The sequence below is a fragment of the Camelus dromedarius genome, chromosome 10, assembly GCF_036321535.1.
Source record: "Camelus dromedarius isolate mCamDro1 chromosome 10, mCamDro1.pat, whole genome shotgun sequence".
In the NCBI taxonomy this organism is placed as follows: Eukaryota; Metazoa; Chordata; class Mammalia; order Artiodactyla; family Camelidae; genus Camelus; species Camelus dromedarius.
The window spans coordinates 32,119,976-32,144,470 of record NC_087445.1 but is presented as its reverse complement, the minus strand read 5'-3'; the positions used below and the strand labels follow the sequence as shown (position 1 = coordinate 32,144,470).

At 37.4% G+C, this 24,495-nt stretch overlaps 1 protein-coding gene across 1 annotated transcript in view; it reads right to left on the bottom strand.

Annotated features, from left to right (window-relative positions):
- Window positions 1–24,495, bottom strand: part of GLIS3 (GLIS family zinc finger 3) — a 438,827-nt gene that overhangs the window by 86,329 nt on the left and 328,003 nt on the right. Inside the window, exons 5-6 of the mRNA XM_031449780.2 lie at window positions 18,117–18,278; window positions 13,900–14,010 (exon numbers count right to left, since the gene is read on the bottom strand). Coding sequence (XP_031305640.2) covers window positions 13,900–14,010; window positions 18,117–18,278 — 273 coding nt within the window. The remainder of the gene's footprint in view (window positions 1–13,899; window positions 14,011–18,116; window positions 18,279–24,495) is intronic.

The window sequence follows — 24,495 nt, the reverse complement described above, 5'->3', positions numbered from 1 at the left end:
TACACAAATGCAAAATCAGAATTATGCAGCAGAGTCACAAAGAGATTACTTGAGATAGTGAGTTGGCCCTTAGCTTACAAACCAGTGTTTGTAGGAAGATTAAGAGTCCCTGGGAATTTCTCAAACGTTGCAACACCACAGAACACTTTAAAGACAAAATGCACGTAAATGCAGTGTTGCAATTCCACATTGCAAACATCAGCCAGGAAATGAAAAACTGAGGCTTTCACCACCACAAGTTAACTTAACCATGTGAATGTAAATATCACTGCTTTTGTATCCAAGTCACTGATGCATCTGCATAGGAGTGTGGCCAAAGGGGTGATAGCCACGAATAGCATGTGCTGTCAGGGCTCAAGATGTCTGCACGTACAGTGCACACAACTGATGCCGAGTTGGGCGTTGAAAAGGAAGGGTGACATTGACAGACAAGTGAGCAAACACAACTGCATTTGAGTTGTTCCTTTAAAAACACTCCCCTGACATTCATTTTAGAATGTACTGCCTACATTCCTTTAAGAAGCCAAGGAAAACTAAGGAGATGGAATCATAAAACTCTATTCTAAGATCTATTCTTAAAGTCCTATAGTAGTATAGGCTACAGGATAAACTGTGGTGTGACTTCTAAAGCACCACCCCAACCATTTTTTTCCCCAAAGCTCCCCCAATGCCTGGTTTTTCTCTGAAGTATCCACTCGTTTCAAACTATTCCTTTATCTGCCAAAGTTCCTATTAAAAATATATCCCCCAGATGCAAGTATATTTATCATTTCTCATTTTTTCTGATCCCATACTTTCACTAAAACCACCTTCCTCTCATAATACCCAGACATAGATGCTACTTGAAGACTTGTATTTGAAGTCATGCCTTCATTAATGGGAATGAAGGGACTGTTGCAATGCCTTTACTATATAACAGAACAAAATTATACAGGCATCTTCTGGAAACAATAACAGGAAAGAATGATTGTAATGGTGGTGATTCCAAGCATTGTAACAGGCCAGTGGTATGGATAATTTTAGGTATAGCTGAGTAACTCCCAAATCAAACCATGAGATAATCGGTGAATTACCCATGGACTAGACTGTAGCATCTGAAACAAACATGGATGGAAATGGTCAGTTACACACAGATCTACAAGGTATACAATCATGTCTCAAATATACATATTCCTTCTTTCCTGGTTTCAGTCTTTTCTTTTGGAAATCACTTATTTCGGAACAATACTGAAGATTTAAGGCCATCCCAGGACAGGCTGGGGTTACTGTTTGGCTATTTTTGTACATTTTCAATCAAGAGGGAGCAACAGGAACCTACTGCTGAGAGGCAATTCTCCATGGGTCTCTCAAGTTTCTCCATGTCTCAAGAGCAGAGGCACTGACTGCCTTTTTGGACTATCTTTTCTAAGGGTGTTTCTCCACCAAACAGCTTTGGAAAACTGACTAGGAGAGTACCTTCCTCCTTAGCATACTTTCACCCATCACAGGCATCCTCTGCTTTTCGAAAGTTCACTTTCTGCCACGTTGATTTTATGAAAGATGTACCTTCGTACTTGTTTTTGCTAACCAAAAGAAATTTGAGGAGGATTTTTGCTTTTATGGAAAAAGGCAAAAAGCAAAAATACTGTTCAGCAATGAGGTGTTATAGGGGTGTGAACCCTGAGCAGCAAGAGTGGCACCACCAAGCTCCTACCCCAGAAACTTCACTACACTCAGCATCTCAGCATCAAGCCACCACAACATTTAACTGTGTCTGTGAGCATCTCCGCTTTATCTTGATTTATTTTGTACATTTGTTAGCAAGATGTGTCCTAAAGTAGCTGCTTCTTTGCTTTATGCAATTTCTGCTTATGAAAGGTTCCATAGGAACATTCTACTTTTGGATAGCAGAGGGAATCTGTATAAAAGCTTTGGGGTCCCTAAGCTCACAACGTCCCTCTTGTGACACAATCCATTGAGTGTTCAAGTGTCACCTGGCCCTCTTCGTGTCATCTTGTGGGAACTGGGACTTTAAGAAACTTGCACAGGAAAAAGATGATACTCTGGTTACTGCTACTGTGATGAGCAATAAACTCTCCTTTGTCTCTGACCCAGGAGACATAGTTTGTTCTTGACATATTTTTTCATACAAAAGAACAAGGTTTAAAAAAAAAAAAAAGGAGTAGGGGAATGGATCATCCTTGATTGCTATTTTGAGCACAAAGAAATGAAATCTGATTTCTGTATTTGCTTACATACAAATGAGGAATCCTTTGACTATCACCTCAAAATACAGTTTCTATTCAAGGTCCACAATGGATAAATATTAACAAATCCCTACACCTAGTGCTTGTGTGCTAGGCTAGCTCAAAGCACTACTGTGGAACAGAGCTTTTTGTCTTTTGTGTTCTGTCACTTCTTTACCTATGCCTTCCCTGTTGAGTCTCCTTTTTCAGAGACCAGTGATGGTCTTGACAATAAAAGTGATAAAAGCTCCTTATGGCAGTGATTTTCTACTATATACTACTGAGTATAAAGAATCAAAACAGAGGGGCCCCATAATATGCTTATATATGATAGAAAAATACATGGAAAGATACGCAGAAGTGACAAGACACTGTGATCAACTATATCACAACTCTGCTACTACGTGGCTCCTGTATTTCTCATAGGTGAGAGTCCCAAATGGGAATTGTTAGAGAAACGATTGCTGGAAGTCGTGTGAGAGAGGGGAGCAAAGCCTAGCATAGGAGAGAAGATAGGAAGAGAGCCCACCTGGCTAGTCAGGGAATTCACGATTCTAAGGCTGTACGATCTCTGCTACCAAAACCACTTATAAGCCTGACTGTAAAAGTACGCTTTGAGAAAGTACAAAGGGATAAGGCACAGAAAAATAAACAGAAACCCATACCTCAGATTTCAACAAGGCAAAAAAAGATAAAGCCTAGAAATGCAACTGATAACCAGAATGCTTAAAATTCATGCTTAGAAAGATCCTAGGAATAATATAAGTTGGTGAGCAGGTCCGAAGAAAGGAAATCAACAGGAGCTAGGATAGGCTTATTGGAAACAACCAGCGAATCCTCACTTCCTGTTCAGAAACCATTAGGTGAAAGCCACAGATATAATAAGCCTAGAATTCGACAACTTGTTCAGCGAAATCTCTTACGTTAGCATTATGCAGAAGACTGAGATACCTGGAATTGATAGCCCTGCTGGATGTAGTCACAGTTAGATGAGCCACTGTATCTAAACAACACTGATTAATGGAAATATGCCAACCTAATTACCTTGTATCCCTTCACCCTAAATCCCTAATCCATGCCCCCATTACCACCATAATTATCTTTCTAAATCAGAGATCTCACCATGGTCTATCTTTAAACATCTTAGTAGGATATATAAGACCCTTTAACATCAGTCCCCTTGTCAATTGTTTCAGCTCAGTGCTGCCTCAATAGCCAATAAATGACACTGCAGGTCTCATGTGACCCTAGCTGAGACTGTATTCTATGGTATGAACGAAATGGAGAGAATAGAGAGACATGCAATCCATATGCTAAAAAATCTGGAAGCTGGGTAAGAAAGGTAAGAAGTAAGAATTGTAGGATGCCAGGGATATTAATGAAAATTTCTACATACATCAGTAAGGTCATTAATGGAAACAAAGAAGCATCCTTAGAAGACAGAACTCGAGCCCATGTTGGTGTTTCAGGAAGGCAGGTTTTTTACTTAATAACATAAAGAATGTTTGGACATATTCGATTTACTAAATAACAAAATAAAAGAGATTGTCTTAAAAGTCTGAAAGCTTAAAATTTCATGAAGAGGCTTTATGAATATCTCCTGCGACTCTCTGAATGTGACTCCCCATACTGGGCTGCAGGGAGGATGAGGTCCCAATTAAGGACACTTATAATTCTGACGGACTACAGCTGTGCCCACAGATGGCCCTGTGGAGTGGCAACACAGCAAGCACTGATCGCAGAAAGCCACTTGGGAAAACATCTTTCTATTCCAGTGAAAAGAAGAGCCTTATAGGGGCAGCGACTATCTGTAGTCCTCTCATATTACTTAAGAGTTAATCCGGATTCAACAAACAGCAGAAACAGTGAGTATTTAAGATGTCACATGACACTTCGCTAGAGTTTATAAAGAGGGGCTCTAGATTGCCGAGTGGGAGAATAATCTTTTGCCAAAACATTCTGTGGAATGCCAAGATTGCAAACAGTATGTCAAGTCTTAGCGGACGGCTTTGCATTAGGCAGTATTAACTAATTCTGGCGCATGTTCTGTAGGTCTTGTAGGAAAACAGCATACCACCTTTTGGCCATACTTGGCTCCCTTTCCACTTCTAAACTTTCTCATTTCTCAGAAACAAACTAGAGAGAGTAGAAGTAGTAATAAAAAATTCATCCTCACTCTAAAGGCCAAAAAAACAAAATAAGATAATATACAGTATACAAAATGGCTCTGAAATATTAAAGCATTAATTGTGGGCAAAATTAGACCCTTTCTTTATTATCATTGTTACCACCAACACTATTAAAAAAACATCTGAATCTCAGAGACTGGATTCCACTTGATGAACAATTCAAATGGCACTTGCAAAAGGCTCAAAGATCCTAACTTCTCAAGCAAGAAACCACATAAACCAGCTGAGGCCGGAAAAATATCTTCTCCCCTTAGAAAATTCTTGCTATTATCTGACTTTTACCTCTGTACGTCACTAATTAAAGCCAATTTCCTCTGCAGAGATGAAGGAAAGCAAGGCATTCTCGTCTTTACTGTAACACCTTCTAATAATAACTCCCACCCCTGTGGCCACAGCTACCTATTCCGAGGATTGAGCTCTGTCTAGTGCAGGACTGCAGCAAGCACTGTGCATGTGTCTCCTCACTAGTAGCTACCACACACCTACAGGATTGCTGTTACTATCTAGATTTCACAAATGAGAGCATGAAGTTCAGAGACAGAGATGTTAAGTAGCTCATCTGAGGTTATGTCATTAAAACTGGTGATGTAAGGATTTGGATCCAGGTCCTTGACTCACAAGTCCATATGCAGAAGAAATGAGCAGAAAACCAAACAAAAGGAAATAAAAAAGCAAATAATTATAACAATAAGGAAATAATAAGAAGTTTTCTGTCAATTTAGAAGAGGCAAAGTCAGGAAACAAGGTCTAAAATGAGTATAAAAGTAAAACTCTTCTGCATGAAATCTATACCCATCCATCTCCCATTCACATAAAAGTATCTATAGGAAAACTGACAAATGACAGAGATTTTCAACCCACAGAGATGGCTTCTCTCCAGTAAGTCTGTCTGGCCGAGATTTTCAAACACATAAACATGACCACAAATGTATTTCTAGTATGAGAAAAAACAAAATGGATATATAAACAATTCGCAATTATGTCATGATCTCAGTTTCTATTCATTGTTTTTAAATAGTTAAATTCTTTTTGAGGGTAAAATAAATTAATAGAGGAGTCTGGAGTAGAGAAAACCAGCTTAGCAGAATTTCAACAACCACTTGTCTTCTTTCTTAGAAACCCTTCATAGATAACATGATGTAATTCTAGTAGCAACAGCCAGTCTTTACTGACCATGTTTAACGTATCAGGCACCATGTTAAGTGTTTTACTGTCATTATTTCACTTAATATGCTATAAACACACTGTATTAACAAACATTATATGACATAAACTTAAGACAAAATGACTAAAAGTTAACATGATAAACTTGTATGATTCTGTAAATTCTCTGATACATAATGCAAAATACATGTTTAAAAAAGTACTTATTAGCTTCAAGTATAATCCTCTTGTACTCTCTTAGCATAGTATCTATAAATTGGCATGAACAAATTTGGTTTGAACCATCATTGGTATAAGGAAAGGGAGTAGGACCAGGAATATCTAATAGTTAGTTTCCTCATGTTTTCCTAGTGAATAAATCACTTTTCACTAATATAAAATATATTTTGATGTTTAACATGCCCCCCTATTGTGTGGCTGATGTCACCTTCAAATAAAGTAACCTTAGTTAAATTTTTAAATAATGGACTTTAGTTTGTGAGTGTGATGGTCAATTTTATGTGCCTGCTTGGCAAGCCTCTAGTCTCCAGTTATGCAATAAAACAATAATCTAGGTATTGCTCTGAAAGTAATTTTTAGATGTGATTAACATTTGCAATCAGCTGATTTTTACTCCAATTGGCCAAAAGTCCTTAAGAGCAAAACTGAGGTTTCTCTGAGGATGAAGAAATTTCACCTGTGGGCTGCTCAGCCAATCCTGGAAGCTAGGAACTCTGGTGCCATCTTGACTCTACCCTTCACCCAGGATCCAATCCATCCTGACCACTCATTTTCATCTCAACTGCCCTACCCTTGCCCAGGCCTCCATTAAATCTTGTAAAAGAGCATACTGTCCTAACTGGTGCAAATGCTTCAAACTCCTCCATTAATTTATTGTATCCTTCTCTCCACACTTCACTTTACTATCTATACAATCAGCCCATCCCTGTCAAAATCTAGCTTTAACATCTCTGATTGCTTCAAGAGAAAGGAGCCATTTTTTTACACCCAAGTGCTTAGCAAAATATCAGACACAGTACATGTTGGATAAGTAGGAGTCAATCCTCCAGAACATGAGAAATAAAAATTCTTCTTAGTTGGGCAAAGTCTTTCTGGGTATTGTAACTAAAGCTATGTGAAACAGTCACGAGGCGTCCTACATTTCTTTTGGCTCAGAGGGTTGTTTTTTTTTTTATTGACTTACAATCATTTTACAATGTTGTGTCAAATTCCAGTGTAGAGCACAATTTTTCAGTTATACATGAGGGGTTTTTTAAACAGCTTTACTGAGGTATATCTGACATACAGAGAACTGCATATATTTAATGTGTACAATTTGATGAGTTTGGACACATGCAAACACCCATGATACCATCACTGCAATCAAGGTAATAGATCTGTCACACCTCCTAGAGGGTTTCCTTGTATCTCTTTGTGGGTTTTTGTTTTTGTTTTTGTTTTTGTTTTCTTGGTCATCAGGAAATCTTAATTGCAGAGAGTCAGTGAAATCTATGGAGCTTCTCCATAGAAAAATATATTCTGCATAACTTCTGGGATTTCATCAACTTCCTAAAACCCATTCATCCACATACTGCCTTATGGTTCATGGACCCCAGGTTAATAAGCTCTGAATAGAACCAAATATCAGAAGTTCAAGTCTGATTTTAATTCCCTCTGGTTTGGGTCTCAGCATACTTTCCCTCATTTGGATCTTTTTTGCACCATCATCCAAGCATCCACATGACCTAGAAAGAACTAGCTGTAATCATCACTGAAAGAGGATTTCACCTGCAAGAATATTCAGTTCCCATGAAGAAAACTATTTCTAAAGACACTGTTGTTCTGTTGTCAGTGACAACAGACTGCCATGGATTGCAGGTATGTATTACAATGCTTTCTACTGAAATAGTCACCCCTTCACCTTTGAGGGCCCATGTTTGCTTTTCAAGTTAGCTATGAAGATGGGGAAGTGGAAAAACAAGGGGAATGTAACCTAAGCTAATTCACAACGCAATTCATAGCATTGCTTAAAAGAAGGCTGTATCTTCTGACATCCAATCCAAACACTACTCTAAGACAGTTACTTGCCCAGTATCCACCATGAAAAGTTTTTACATTAGGCTTATCCAAAGCCCTGTGTGAAGTTACCCTGAAAATAAATCTTTAGAGCTCAGAGAGCCAAGATGCAAATGGGAAAATATTGCCCATGGATATCAAAGATAAAACTCAACTGAATTCGAAAAGGAAAGACAAAAGAGAACTAGTAGAGGAAGGAGTCATTGCACAAGGGACACATAAGTGTTCCTTTGCACTTCAGAGGTGGAAACAAACAGCAAAAACCAAAAAAGGGCCACAGTGAGCTGTGTCATGATATTTTAGCACCATATATTTAGGAAGCAGAAAATCTGAGCTAAATGCTTTTATTCTAAAATAATTTTTATCAAGAATCCACAAAATTTAGTAAGAGAAAAGGAATGAGAAGCTTAGAAGGTTTCTGTCTGTTGGTCAATTAATCAAAAAAGCAATTACAAGGGAGTTACAGTATTTCTACAGGGAAGCTGTGCTGTGCTCTGTACAGCCTTAATTGCTCATTAAAGCACCTGTCATACGGTCCTAATTCCTTACATAGTCGGCCAGAGCTGTGCCAAACACTCTTATTTTTTTGTCCCAGTTAAGAATTTTCAGGAGACTACAAATAAAACTACTTTGCCACATATGACCAAGAATTGTAATATAATCAAGAACAATAAAAAAACTTCACTGATCTCTCCATTGCTTTCAAATAATGGAACCGAAGACTTCACTCCTTAACAATCTCTATCATTCACAAAGGAACTCACAGATACCATGTTCCAGAAGCATCACCCTTTGTGCAATTGTACGACAGCATTTCTCCTACTATACAGAAAGAGCATGTCTCCATGTGTCTCTCACTGGAGTGTAACCTTCAGGAGGGCAAGTTCAGATCTCACTGGGTTTTAAGCGCTCAGCGCTGATGCCGGGCCTCACTTGTGCCACCTGCGCTGACTGCTCAGAGAGCCACAAATGCTGACCGTCTGAGTCATTTTCCTAGATGGGAGACATAAGCTATGCTTTTCACCGTCTAGCATCCAGTTCCTCTAACGCCACAGTGACTGAGGATAGGCTGCAGAGAAGTTTAATTATAACAAGCTAAGGTAATCCCGACATCTATTATTGTGCTCTTAGTTAGTACCAGAATCTTTTAAAAGAAACTCGAATGGAAAGCTGGAGTATTTTGACTTAAGCAGCGCTTTAAAAAATTTTGCAGCTAATACAGTTTTCTCATTTCTAAAGTGGTCATTTGAATGTGTTCCTGACCATCTCACCTCAACAGGTCCCCCTCTTTAATCTCCCTATCAACACATTCACTGCTTCCTTGCCTACACTTCTGTTACTTATTTTCTGTTGATCTGTCTATTGTTGCTGGACTTCATCAAGACAACGTGGCTCTGTGAGGACAAAGAATATATCTGCCTTGTACACGCTTGCATCTGTGGGTCTAACCCAAGGCTTGACACATGGTAGGTGTGTAATAAATATTTGATGAATGGAATAAATGAAATTACTTGCAACTGTATTTCTCGAGTAATTTACCAGAAGAGTAGTTTGATGGGACGCTCTAGAGGAAAAAGAAGATCGTTTTGTTGGCCAAGTAATTTTGAACAATGCTTAAAGGTATCTTCCCTCTGGAATATTGGTATATCTAGGGCTTTGAGAACTCATACAAGAAGGAAACCATTGAATAGTATTCAATCCAGGATTTCCCAAATTTACGACAACAAAAAATTTCCAAAAGTATTATCTAATGAGACCCTGCAGATTGTATTCTAAGGAACACACTTAGGGAAACACTGCTTTAATGGCTAAAAAAGATACTGGGCTACTAGCCCAGAGATGTAAGTATGTATTTTTCTGTATTCTCAAAGCTCAAGGCAGCTTATCTGTTCTCTCCAGAAAGGAACAAGCTTTTTCTCACTACTTCATCTCATGGGCAACTGCCCTTACCCTCTACTTTCCCACACCCAAATGTAAATTCTCAATTCCTTTTTAATAGCTCCAATCATCAAGTGGCATCAAAATGTTCCTAAAAGCATAGCTGGTTTCATACTGGATCTACTTAAAATAGAAGCCTCCTGGCAACTGGTTTCAACTCTAAATCAGTACTATCAACTTCTTAACTTGACTTTTTCTTTTCATTTAAATGTAGTTACTAGTTAGCATCACTATTTTGAACCAAAGTTGCTTGTCTCACAAAAGCATACCCAGTACCTTACTTGAAATCCATTACCCTCAACTGAGACATCTGGACATTCAGGCAGGTAGTATGTCTCACCATCATTCTGAGGTGTGATGTAAGTACTTTGTCACCAACAATTGTTAAAGTAGAGAAGTTAGTGATTCACTTAACAAAAAATTAGTGCCATTTTAACGTAATCCCTGTAATAGCATCATTCTTACTTGAATTCCAATGTGATTTCCTAAATGTGAGAGGAAGGAGAGCTGCCAATTCATCTTAAAATATGTTGGTAATATGTGTCTATTACTGACATTCCTTTAAGAGTTGGAATAATTTTTAATTTATTCCTGAACAGAGTGAAAGGAAAGAAGGAAGGAAGGAATGATGAAGGAAAAGATGATGTCAAAATCTGGGAGGGTCTCTGATTGTGTCCCCACATGTACCTGCCTTCTGCCATGTAGATAATGACAGAAAACAACTGACAGCAACGTGAGCCTCACTAGCTCTTTGATATATGCTTTCGTTTAGGGGAAAATATATATTTTTTCACATAGGTTTTTTTTAAAGATTCCAAAAACTGCACAAAGCTAGGTGAGCCTAAGCTGTGCTTAATGGAATTCTTTATAGTTTTTGAGTACATATGGGATGGTGGAGGCCCTGAACAGATTTCAAAGAATCACCAGTTCAACATGAGGAGAGCTGCATTAAATAAGTAGCTCTATTTTGGCCAGAAAGCTACACAATGCTGTTCTCTAAAGTAGGAAATATAAATACATGTTGCATTCATATACATTTCAAATGCTGTGTTTGCCTGTGTTGATGTCACAAAAGTGAAAGTCATCAACCACGGTGGGTCAAAGGTGAATGTTTAACGAACGTTTAACAAATCACACCCAAAGTTTGGAATCTTTGTGGAAGTGTAAAATGGACGAAAGATTCACATCATCTCTATCTTTTGGCCCAGCATTCTTTGCGTTCACTTAAAAAAAGTCCATTTTGATAGTAGGCCAGAGTTGAAGGAAACCTCCCTGCTTATGGCACTTCCAAGGTGAAAATGAAAAATTCTGATAAAGCTCACAGCCTTGAGGAAAATTTCAAGTGGCTTACTACCTCAGTTTTCTCTTATTTCACCACTCATTATCAGAGAGAATTGAAGGACAAATTCTGCCTTTTGCTCTGCAGGCTAAATTCTATTCTCACTGGAGACCATAGCGGGTGACTTAAGTATTTTGCTACTCATTTATCTGTGTAGCCCTCTATTTAATGGACTCAAGATCTGCAAAGCACATTCGATGGAAGAAGTCTGTACATCAGCTGATGGGATGTGTGGGTGTGCAAACGCCAGACAAAGAGAAAAGTTACTCTCTACATGCAGTGAGTCAAACTATCCCAATTCCTTTGCAAAAAAGTTTTTTCTTTTTCTCTCTTTTCACCGCTTGAATAACATTTAGCTGAGACTTCAGGCTCTTGGTTTTCGGTAGGATCCAGCAGGTGTGGGAAAGGGCCACATGCCCACCACCAGGGCATCACTTATGAGATCGCTACCTCTCCTGATAAACATCCGTCTTACGGGTGAGGGTGCCTTGTCACTGGCCCTGATTTCAGAGAAAGGCTTCACAAAGCCAGCCACTTTAAGACCAAAATAATGTCATTTAGTGTCTAGGGGGAGGTTAAAAAGAGGATTAGAGGCAGGCAGGCAGGCAGGGTATATTAAACAAGTCCATGACTAACAGGGTGTGACAGAAAAGGGTTTTATTCTTTTCAACAAAACAATTCCCTAGGGCTGGGACCATTACTCCACTGTGCCTTTATCACCTTGGAATTTTTATGGTTATTTTTGATGAATTCACATTTTTGTAAAGGCTTTTTGAAATGATGCCAGTTTTCAATTTTTAATTAAAGTCATAAATAATCTTAATTCTGCCTTAAAAGGGCTATTGTTTCTTACTTTTTTTATTGTTGCTGCCAGGAAATATTTCAAATACCAAGCCCTGATGTGAGTTAGCAATTAGAATCTCTCTGAGGTCTAGTAACTATATTATACCATGTAAATATTACACACCAGTATACCAGTGCAAGGTTTAAAAATGTGGGTTGACTGATTTCAGGTTTATTAGCACTGCTTCTCCTGGGAGTTAGATTCACTCTTTTTATTGGATGGAGCAACTGTCGTCATTTTAATTTCCACAAATTAGTCCATCACAGATCCACATAGGATTTTTTAAATCCCCAGATTAAAAGGACAGGTTAAAATTCAGAAAGTAAACACAGTAAACTTGTCACTGAGGACTAGGCAATGAAAGTCAGTCAAATCTAATTCAACCACTTGCAGGAAAAAGAGTGAACAAGTGAACATCAAAAGCTAAATCACTGGAGAGACAATATATCATTTTACATAAGAAAAAATTTGACAGACTATTGTAAAATTTGACATTAGATTACAACACTCCTGCTCCTTGAAAGTATATCCTTATTATCTGGGTTGCCTATTGAAGGTTGTCTGCAAATTGCCTATAAATTTATATATTGTAGTCTTAAGGTCTGATTTTCTTTTTTAAATTAGCACTTCAAGAATCTTTCACACAATTAAAACTACTCTTCCTTTATAAAGAGGCTGAAACATACCGTGTTTGAACAATAGAAACCATTAATAATTCCTGAAAATATCCATTATGTTTTCATACCTACTGTCAACCTGGCTTACCGTTTTAAGTTGAAGATCATATTGTTTATGTATCCAGACATGGGACTTACATTCCATCATGTCCATAACAACTGTTCCTTTCCAAGAAGATGCTCTTCAATCTCATGACAGATTTGCTATTATAGTAAAATCTCCCACATTTGGGACAATTTGGAGATGGAGAATGGTCAGATTTAGGAGGAAAAGCTCTCAGCAAGAGAGTTTATTATTATTATTTTTAACAAACACAACTCATTACTTCAAGTTTGTAAGATATACACAGATACCGACAAAAACCATTTCAGACGGTAGTCCTGCTGAACAGTCAACAGTATGCAACAATGGTGTATTATTTCAAGATTATTAAGCATCCTCCTTACAATTTTATTTATATTATTAATTCACTTAGCAGTTCCTTTTCTATTTTAAAACACTGGAATTCAATCCATGTTGAATAATCATCTATTATCATCTGTTGATAATGATCATCTGTTATCAGTTTTGTCTCTTGAATTCCAATTAAAGAGACAACTATATTTATACAGAGAAAAAAATAAATGATTTCACAATTGACTTACAAGAGTGGGTTTGTATGCTATTAAGAATATCTATCAAATCCGTCTAACTGGGCATTTTACTAACTCATGGGGAAGAGGTCAAATTATTTCCATATATGAGCCCTCAACCGGCACTGTGCTAACCCCTGGTAGTAAGCTCCTCATTTCCAAAGGTGTTAAAGCACAGCATGGCCAACCACTTGCTGGAGACATTCTGAGGTCAGGAGAGCAAGTCATGTGGGTTGGCAGGTTGATCTTTAACATTTCCTCCGAATCTGAGATACTATAATTTCCATGAACTTTGACAGATGAACTAAGCCCTCACTGAGGTCAAAGTAATTTCAGGTTCAATTCCTTTCTCAAACTTTCATACATAGTACCTGTTAAGGAATGTGTTTTTTCTACGCTTGAAGGAAGGAATGCTCTATACTTACTCTTCCTAGAGACGACCCACCTTCTTCATCAGAGCTAATGATTTTTGCCAGTTGATATTTTAAGAAAAAGCACTTATCTCCAGAAAGGCATTTTGTTGTGCTGTATTCCCCAATTCAACTTTCTTTAGCAATTTGGACTTAATTTTGTTACTTCCCAGTTTAGGTGACTTTCACTAATTTTCTCAAACTCCTATTATACAAACTTTCCCCAGAAATTCATATCTGGTTAAATCAGTTATGCAAATCATAGCCTTGCTATCACTTCATGGAAGACTTCTCTAGTTAAAGAGTCGAAAACATGTTACACTTGAGAAGCAGTAGAATTACCAGTGCCCTGCAGAAGCTCCTGGTATTGCGAGAGGAATTTAAATGTGCGTTTCCTGACTGGACAAATTCTCTTTTAAAATTACCTTTTTCCTTGCTTGTTGATCTTTAGAAGAATGTGCCTTCACATGCTTTCTTAGAGAACTTGGGTCTGTGTAGCGTTTGGTGCATCCTGGAATTTGACAAGCGTAAGGTTTCTAGATAAGAAAGAAAGAAAAAAAGAAACAGTTGTGGTTAAATCATAACGGTAACTGGGGAAGGTTTACTCAAAGACTACTGTCTTCAGAGCATGAACTGTTACCAGCTGCCCAAGGTGAAATGCTTGGTGATCCTCATGCGTTTTCATTAGCAAGGCCAGTAAGTCTGCATCAAAGCAGAGAGACGAGTAAACTTTCAAGAAACAAAGAGATGTCTTATCTTTGATGATTTTTAAGAGGTTGCTGTAGACTGCACTTTTACCATGAAACTTCCTGTGGCATTGTTTAATATGGAAATTATTACTAAGTATCTCCAGCCATACTTACAGTTATGTTCCCCTGAAAACAATCTCTGGTGCTGTCAGAAATTAGGAAACACATATTCTTTAAGAGTTCAGGTACAAAGAAGCAGTAGGAAAGTCCAGAAAAGACTGGGAATGTTTCAGAAGAAACCTGATTCAAAAAGAGAGAGGGAGAGAATTAAAAGGCAAAATTAATGGAAAGTTAGCAAAAGACAGTAGGTTCCAAACAGCAGACACATGAAAAATCAGGCAGAGAAACATTAATATTATTAGTTGTAGAGGAGTCGCGGTGCTATGCGTGGGTTAGGTGAATAAGCCCTTGGCTGAGCATGATGAGAACGTAAGTTTTGGCTCCTCTGGTTCCCCCATGTGCCTGAGGGGATATGAGGTTGGAGTCGAAAGCAGTCTAGACTCCTTTTTATTTTTGTGTCCCTGCTGATTGGAATATGATAATTAGGAATGAATGAATGAGAGTACTACACATTGGTTCAAGATTTAGCTACTATGCCTACTGTAAGAACAAAATCCAAACCAGGGGTTTAAGAATATGGCTTTTAACTTGTGAAGTAAATACAAATCTGCTTATTCTAAAACTGAAAAAAAAAATACAAGATTAACTGTGTTTATAAGATGTATTAACAGTCACTCATCCGCTTAGTATCTCATCAGGTGAGATATTAAAGCCGTGCCTGCACGAGGTGAAATGTAAGTAGGAGAACTGAGCCTCTGACTCTACAACGGCATTCTGGCTTTAGAAATCTGCTATTCTATTGACTCCCGCATCAAAATTTTTCAGATATTTTTCCTTACTGCTTATATTTTGTTCCTGTTTTCAAGTGCTTGGTTATCACTTTGTGGGCCAACATATATGTTGATGATACTGTTTGCCCTGCTGGAAACCATACATATGATTCACTTTTTTGTTGTTGTTATTTGTTGTCATTTTTTTAAATTCCAAGAACAAGGTAAAGTCATGAATACATAATTTAGTTTGACACTCCCAATTTGAATTGTACGTTTGATTATCTTAGGTGTTTGTTCATTGACTGATCGACTAACTAAATGAATCACCCAGTAGCAATTTTGCTTCCATAAGGTGCTGGGCATTTTATTATATATTAGGGATCCAACAATGAACAATGCACGAACAAGGCTCTCAACAGGTCACAGTTTTTGCAAAATGATGAGCCAATTATGGGCTGAAGTCACTTGCCAATGAAGTTTCCACTGGATAAGCAAAGGTTTTCTTTAACCTGGGAATTTTTTCTGGGTTCACATGGCTTTTTGCCCTAGTCTTCCCTATCCTGCCCCAGTGTTAGGGGGCAATTAGCCAATATCTTTATTGGCAGTCATGTTGTGATCACATAAGATCATGTTCTGAGCATTAGAGGAGATGCTGCACGTAAAAATCTTTGGGAATATTAATGTGTTATATAAATTTATTCCATTATTACCATGGTCACCATTATTTGGGTTGAAAAGAAATGTGTAATGTCATTTCATATTTGATTTAGAGATGTTCTTGAAGAAGGCTTGAATACTGAACATTCTCCCAGCTAGCTTTCACACTCCCCCTGCCATCAGCCAGCTGGGATTAGTATGCCAAAATAGCAAAGCCAGGGTGGTCTGAGCGGTACTGGTGTACTGGTCATTCTAACTCAGATTACGTAAACTTTAATGGCATGCTAGATTTCATCAAACTATATTTTTAAAATTTTCCATTTGTACTGTAAAATTATCTCCCCGGTTTAGATATTAAAATGCTAGCATAGAAATGAATTAATAATATTTTTCAGGGTTAGAATTAGGAACTCAGTAATCTTTACGGGGAAATCATTTTCCTATAAATAAAGAATCCATTTAGTTGAAAAAGATACTTTATCCAAAGTTCTGACAGCATTAGCATAAGGAGTGCTTAATGAAAGAGAATGGGGGCCTAAATTTAAATAACAAATTCTTCAAGCAATTCCAGTTTGCTTTTTAAAATAAATGTTTAATATCTTAATATCTTAAAAGATTTTAAAAGAGCTTACCAATTTGTTAAATGTAATAAAAATTTAAACAGAAGGTAGTTTGGGTTAAAATGATGGGTTTAACAGATTTAACAGAGAAATACTTTTTAAAAACAAAAATAGCTAAGTTTTAAAGGCTACTGCATTGAACTGAATCATGAAATTATTATCGTAGGTAGCTTTCCTCAAAAGTTTTAAAAAAGGATGTATTTTTAAAATTCCAAAATGATTTTAGAAAATGCTCTTAGTTTGATTAGCTAAAATTAGCTCCAAGCAAAGAAAGGTATTGTAGAACCATAACACTTAGCCTCACAATAGTTCTTTCAAACTACAGATAACTAGCTAGAGTAGAAGCAATTTCTCAAGACAATCTTGTCTCATGAATGTTCATTCTTCCATGATAAAGTTTAATGACAAATTGGAAAATTTATTAGATTCTACCAAGACCACTTTAGACATACAAAGTAGGGCATTTTAACATAATTTATTCTTTTTTCATATTTCTACCTTTAAGAAATACTGCTATTCACCACAGTTATTCATTTAATATTTCATTCTGTTATTCCTAAAATCACTGTCAATTCAATTCAGCTAGAGCAGAAAGGGTCCAACTTACACCCATATTACTCTAATTATATTTCAGATATTTACTAGGCAAACTATCACATTTATGTATATTAGGAGATAATTCTGTTTAGAAAGGTTATGTGACATATAGCTAAAATGACTTCTATCGATATGACTAATAGAGACTAATATAAAATTTAATAAATATGTCAACTATAACATCAGAAGAATCTTAAATATGTATGAGAAGGTGTGTAAAAATAACAGTATCTTTTCAAAATTCAAATTCTGGTGTAGTTTAATAATAGACATCAGAATGTTAACACTGAAAAAGTACTGTCATGAATACATTATTTATAAGAATGTAGGATAAAAGATCTGTGATGTGTATAATTCATTTATCCTGGTGGCTTTGTTAAGTGACCAAAAATTACATATAGCCTACCTGGCCTCATGTAAAGAAAATGGGACGAAAACCTGAGAAATGGATAGAACGACGATCAACATAATGGAGAAAATGAAAGACAAGCATCATGGAAAGGGCATTAGCAAATGAACAGAATGTTTCAGCAATAAGAGAGTTAAGGTGTAGTAATGAAAATCAATTGTTCTCATAGGGTTTATGTCAGTAGATACGTGGCTGTTAACACATAGCAAGTGTGATGAAACTGAACCTTTGGGAAAGATTTGCCAATTCTTTTTAGATCACTTGAAGGTGAAAACACCAGGTAGCTTCTAAAGCAAAAGGCCAGATTCACTTTAAAAAAATCATGGCAGCCTCAAAGTTCTTAGGTCAAAAGGAAAAGAATCAGGGTAAGAAAAAAAAAATGCTTCCTAGTTTAAGAAATAGCATATCTTATCTATCTTAGTGTATCTTGATATTTGAAGACTTATTTTAATGTTCAATCTCTAGTGGTCATTCTCTTTACTAAAATCTACTATATGAGAGCCCCTAAACTGCTTCTGCTTTGTACACAGGTAATCAAGAAGCCTCCCTTCGTCCCAGGCAGCTGTAATATTTAGGATAACTTGTGACTACAGAAAAAAGAGGAAAGAGCCAAACAGGGCCCTTTCTGGCTCTTTACCAGGGCTCACTGCTGCCCTTGGCATTGTCCCTATAACCTGCAGACCATAAAGCAAACACCTTCACCATCCCACTATCAAATGGGCACTTCCTCACACCGGGACTCGGGGCTGGAAGTTGGAAAGCTCCTGCCACTCTTACAGTGTCCAGATGTGTCCTCTGGTGCTTGGCGCGGTCACTGGAGTTACTGAACGCCTTCTGACAGCCCGGATGCTGGCACAAATACGGCTTCTCGCCTGTGTGGCTCCGCAAATGAATCTTGAGATTTTCGAGCCTGGAAAAGGCCTTCTTGCAACCTTCAAACTGCAAAAAGAAAACAATTTTTGGTTGTTGAGAAGGACCTTGAATGTCCAGGGTTGGGGGACAGGAAAAATAAATGTCCTTAGTTTGTACTTAGCTTAACGCAAAAAAATAAAATGAAATCCAAACAGTAACAAATATTACTTCTAAAAATATCCATATGTTTATGTGAACTGCATTTTTCCACTGAATATACATGCCACTTTCCATACCAGATTTGGGTCCCAAACTGATTTCTGTGATTACTTATGTCAGAGAAAATTTGCTGTGAGCCATCTGGCTCAGTTAATAAAAATACAGTAATGCATGTCTTAAAGATTTGTTAAAAAATTAACACACTTTTCCATTTCCAAATTGGTCTAAATTGAAGGAACCAGGAAGGAAGAAACTTTTTACAACTAATAAACTAACAAAAATAATTCAGAGTAATGTACAAGAAAAAAAAAGTAACCTGAAGATCCAAGAGTCTGAGATGAAAAGGATATGTGTCTGCTGAATCATTATGATCATAAACTTTCTTAACTCTGTCTTAAGTGGTTTTCAACTCCCAAGAGTCACCTTGTTAACATACAGGGTGATGCCAAGCCTAACGAGATAAAGTTTTTAACATGCTTTAGAACGTGAAGACATTCTATTTAGTGTTAAACCATTTTCCAAATAAAGTAATAGTTTTATTCTTATTACTTTAAGAAATTTGTTACCTAGTTCTTGAAGAGAAGAATTAAAAATGAAAAGCTAAAGATTTCAAGAAATGCTTCATTGGTTTGTCAATAATATTTATTGATGGTAATATTTACTTAAAGTCTTCTGTGGGCAAAATATTAGCTACTATTAGAGGGTCAAAGTAATTTCAATTCTTGAAGTGCCAATCTAATAGGAAATGTGTTAGAGAAAGCCTATAAATGAAGCATAAATGTGAGATGAGCATTTATCCTTTAACTCTCTCTTTGGTGCTAAGCCCCAGAATATTTATGTTCACTTTGACAAATTTAATGCCATTTGAGTTCCCATTGCAAGGAAAACTTAGAAACATGGAAAAACTATCAGAATACAGCATAATATGCTTAAAGCAATTAAGAAACCTCACTTCTTAGGAATATAGGGGTTGATGGTGAGGACAGAAGTAAAGAGGGTAAATTTAGGGTGGTTTTCATTAAAAATTAGCAAATATAACTTAAACTTACTACAAGAAATGTTATAAAATTACTTGGTTCCCTTATTACAATAGATGAGGGAGTATATTGTTCATGAAGGGATTACAGAGCTGGCCAGGTTTGGGGTATTTGAATTTTTACCTTTAAGTAAAGAATGAACTAAGGAGAAAGAATAATCAAACATGTCACAACTCCCTCTATTTAAGTTGTCCAGATTTTGCATGCTGGAATATTTTAAGAAATTTGTGAAAGTTGCACTTATTTTTGATTGAGAGTTATACATGTTTCACAGACATATGTTGGTTTATTTCAATTTTGATATTTTGCTTAAAATAATTTTGGTGTTTTCCTGATTTCTATTTCACATAAAAATAAATTTAGCCCGAACAGAAGATGATTGCTGACGAAGCCAACTATTTTTCAACAGAGTAAAAGACATACACTGTTTTATCGCTAGAGGGAGAGGGGATTTAAGTGGTTTATTTCTTCAGGTTTTCAAATGGGTATCAAGTTTGAGAATACAGAGGTTCAAAGAAATCCCAATTCATGGCTCAGAGGCCTCTGCCACTCAAACCTCTGTTTTTAAGGTTCATTCTGAATGATAACTCTGCAAGCTTCTGGAGCTCAGTTTATTTGTCTTGGAATCACCTGGTAGACCACATTTAGGTCTAAAATGAGCTTGTGGTATTCTACCCATCAAGCCTGCAGCCTCGTTCCTACCAACGCTCTTTGGGGGGGGGGGGGCATCATCGTGGGGCCAACTCCAGGAGTGCATACCAAGACCCGAGTAGGCTTCAGCATCCACTCCCTTCTCTAGTCACCCCAGATCTTGGTCAGAAAGAAGACTGTATTGTCTCAGCACCAACACTCGCCTGGAGAACCATATTAGCGTAACAAGGTTTCTGTGAAGAAGACCCCCAGATCTACCACAGAGTGATGAGAGGGATCCCAGACACGTCCTAGACCTAACTCCACTGTCACTTCATCAGATATAAACTAACTGTAGACTAGTGTTCTAAACTTTCTCCAGTTAAATGCCCATGTAAATGTCCACTAAAGTGTCCAGTTAAATTGCTAGTTATTATTGTTAAGAGAAGCAATAACCAAAGACCAAAGAGCTTGCTGCATTCCACGCAAATCAGTGAAAAGTGAGCATCTGAGAACTTCCTGACTATTTTTTAAAAATAGCAAAGATGGACGAAATTATGGGCACCCAGACTGAAAATGACAACAAAAAGATTATTTTTTAAAAATCATGAAAATCCAGCTGATCTCAAATGTTTCCTCTGTAACAAGAAAGGCCAGGAGACAAAAGTATTTGTAGCACTTGTACTAAAATTTTAGTATTTTCAGGTGAAAAGACTAAGAGTGAAGAGGTTTGACAGCACTGAGTTAATAAAGGCAAGAGAAAGGAAACCTCATGTACTTTGGAGCTTATACATCACCACTCACTCATGTTGAAGAAATTCACTGGGAAGAAACCATGAACCTCAAACCAATAAAATCACTGAAGAATTGACAAATGGCTCCTAACACCCAACCCACCGAAGGAGTATGCAGAGAACCACACTTAACTGAACTTGTCACACTAACAATTCTGCTAGAAGAGAAATTAGGTGCTGTTCATTTCTCTAATGGTCTCTGGATGAAACTTGAAAGCAAACAATTTTGTAATGAATCATTATCATTCATTGTGGGAATAGCCCTGTAATTCAACAAAAGAATTTCCTCTCCTACAGGCAATTTTACCCCCAGATTTATAAATTCAATTAAATGCAAATGCATTAAAATTTAACGTTTATGTAGAACTACAAAAGATTGTTACAAAATACAGCCAAACTGGATGCTTTGGGTGTTTGAGTAAATGGATGCCTTGTTTTCTTCTTCTTCCTTTTTTTTTTTCTTTTCATGTTTTCCAAATCTTTAATGAGTGAGTAAATGAACATTTAAAGTAGGAAAGCAGGGACCATGGCGGAAGAGTTTCCTTCAGTTTGGCCAAATGCTTTCTCACCAAGACTCCTAAAGTGCAAAGTATATCCTGAGATCTAAGGTCCAAATTGTCACCTGACTGCTTGGGTCACTGCCACATACCAATCTCTACACAAAAATTGACAAATATCTTAGTCTCTGGTTATGTCCTTCCTGGAGTGACTGTGGAGTTAGGAACCCTGGTTCCAGTGACACACACAATTCTGGATCATCGGGCCTGAGGCTGCCTATGGCTCAAACCCAGGCCATATACAAGAAGTGAGAGAAAAACAACAAATTCTCAGAATCGAAGAGGGGTAGTAGAAGGAGGAGAAGTAGAACAAAAAGAAAGAAAAATGCAGAATGGTAATGTGGGAGGGAATGGTAGTGGGAAAGGGGTCTGATACACATTAGTCATTTTATCTTAATAGCATTCTTTTTTTCTCTAACAAATACTGAGTAAGCCCTATGAGCATGGCACTATGCATTGGCATTGGGAGGAACAAGATGAATAAAACTCAAATTTTACTCATGGGACGATAGAAGCAAGGTCCGTGCATATGGTTGGGCAGATATACTGCTGAACCTTGAGCAGTGATTCTCAAAAACGTGGTGCCTGGACCAGCAGCATCAGCATATCCTGGGAACTTGTCAGAAATATAAATTCTCTGGCCCCACCACAGACTCACAGAACAGAACCTTAGGGGTGGAGGCCCAGACATCTGAGTGTTAACAAGCCTTCCAGGAGATTCTGATGCTACTACAGGTGCCTGTGAGTTCAGAATACCATTCATATCGTAATCACTGTTGATTTTCTTAAGAAAGTCTCCTGGCAATAATAAAGCATCTTGCAGAATTCCTCCATTTCTAATTGGGACAACAGTCATATAGACTAGCAACAGCCCTGGACTGAAAAGGAACATCTCCATCCCAGGATAAAGCAGGGTTATCTCCATTTGCACCTCAAATGAGACAAAATTCCAGAACACTGATCTCACACTAGAGATTCTTTAAACGCCTGATTATTTAATCTGTTGCCAAGCAGATGTCTAGTTCTGAAATAGGTATGCCTACAAGTTCCCTTGGTGGCCTCCTGACCAACAAAACACCCCACGTTTCTAATGCTCATTACATTCGGCTGTTGAGAAGAAGCACTGAAGGGGAGCCATCATTTTCCAATCATACATTTCAGTGGCTTTACAGACACACAGAAGAACAATGCATGAAACTGTAAGTGACAGAACTTTAAATCTCGTGGGTTTTGAAAATACTGCACTGCATAAAGCCTCATTCTGAGAAAAAAAAAAAACAACAAAACTCTAACTCCAACGCTGTTTCCAAGTAACAAACCGTAATAAAAAAGTGTAAGTTGCCTCAAACCCAGAGAACCCCTTAGCTTGCATCACTTTGTTAATTTAGGAGATTATTTCATATTTAAAGGATCACAACTGGACTGTAATCACCATCTCTATATATTGGCTTGATTACAGATTGTTGACATTAAGTGGCATTAAGATGACCTTTGAAATATTACTTTCCCTTTCTATTAGAAGCTTTTATGTAAGGTTTTGAAAATGAAAGACTCATTAGACACCATTAAAATAGGATTTATTCCATATGTGTAACCAATAATCAAGTAGAATATTATGCCCTCCCCTAATCAGCTACTTAGAGTGCTGAGCAGCACAAATTCATATTCAAAGCAGTAAAAACAGCAAACCTTTCCTGATCAGATTTTTATACCATGACTAGTGTCAACAAAGCCAAAACAGAAAGGAGTCTATGATGCTGGACATGCTTTTTAAAAATATACATTTGATTTCAATTAAGGCTCAGTGTTTATGACCCTTGGAGGTATAAGCTTTTATAACTTCATAGTCAAGACCAATTAATCCCATTAGTAACGGCTGAAGCTAAGGTATGTTGTGCAGCGCCTGGACTGACTGATGAATTATACGCTAGTTTGCATTTTCCACGTAAGCGCAAAGACAACAGAGATGAAAGGCGTTGGTGGAAAGGTCAGCAAATATTTATAATGCTGTGGATATATTCAAGGTGACTTCCACAATAAGCCCAAGAGTTCAAGTTCACTTGAATCATGGACATACCTGCAATAGGTGTAAATGAAAGATGGCTTCTCCTGTGATCAGAAAGAGGGAGCCAAAGCACAGCTGAGGGCCCAAGCCACTTCACACACCTGAGAAGAGGTGAGAAATCTGACTCACGTATTCATGTGAGATTTAGAAGCTTCCTTCCAAGACAGTGTTTCCACCTTTACGTGCTCATAAATCACTTGGGCATCTTGTTAAAATATAGATTCTAATTCAGTAGATGCAGATTAGGGCCCAAGATTCTGCATCTGTAACTGTCTCCAAGCTCATACTTCTAAATGTTGAATATTCAAACATTCCACTTTGAGAAGTAAGGTTCTTGGAATCATTAAACTTCCCTCAGGTTGAAAGTGTAATGGGATGGGATTTAAAGCACAAAAAAGAGATAAAATAAACAAAAGAATTAGAGCAAAAATGAAGGAATAAAGAAAGTGCTTGCTTTTGATGAACCAGATTACGGCAGCTTCATCCTTAAAAGTGTGAAACATTATGCTGTATACCAGAAATCGACATAACATTGTAAACTGATTATACTTCAATAAAAAAGAATGCAAATGTTTTAAGAAGTGTGGAAGACTAAAATCTAATTTTTAAATTTAGGTTTCCAGAAAGTGTTGTCTGGAAAAAAACTTAAAAAAAAAAGAAGAAAGAAAGAAAGAAAGAAAAGTCAGGGAAAAAAAAGACAAGGAACAAAACGGAAAGACTGCAGAAGCACACGGGGACCATCTGACTTCGTTTCTCCTTCAGTCTCATTCGCATTTGGACATCTGGCTCGCCTCGTGCCACGCTGTGGTTTCTGTTCCCAGTGCATTCTCCTTAGGACTGGATGCTCCAGCAAATCTTAGTATTTACCACCTCAGTTTGTAGAAAGTGTTACATAAAGGGAGAAAAAGAAAATAATCCAAATGTTTTGAGGCTTTTAAAAAGTGTCTAGTTCATGAATTTGTTACACTGAGTAATACGGAGTTCCTTCCTCTCCATGCTTCA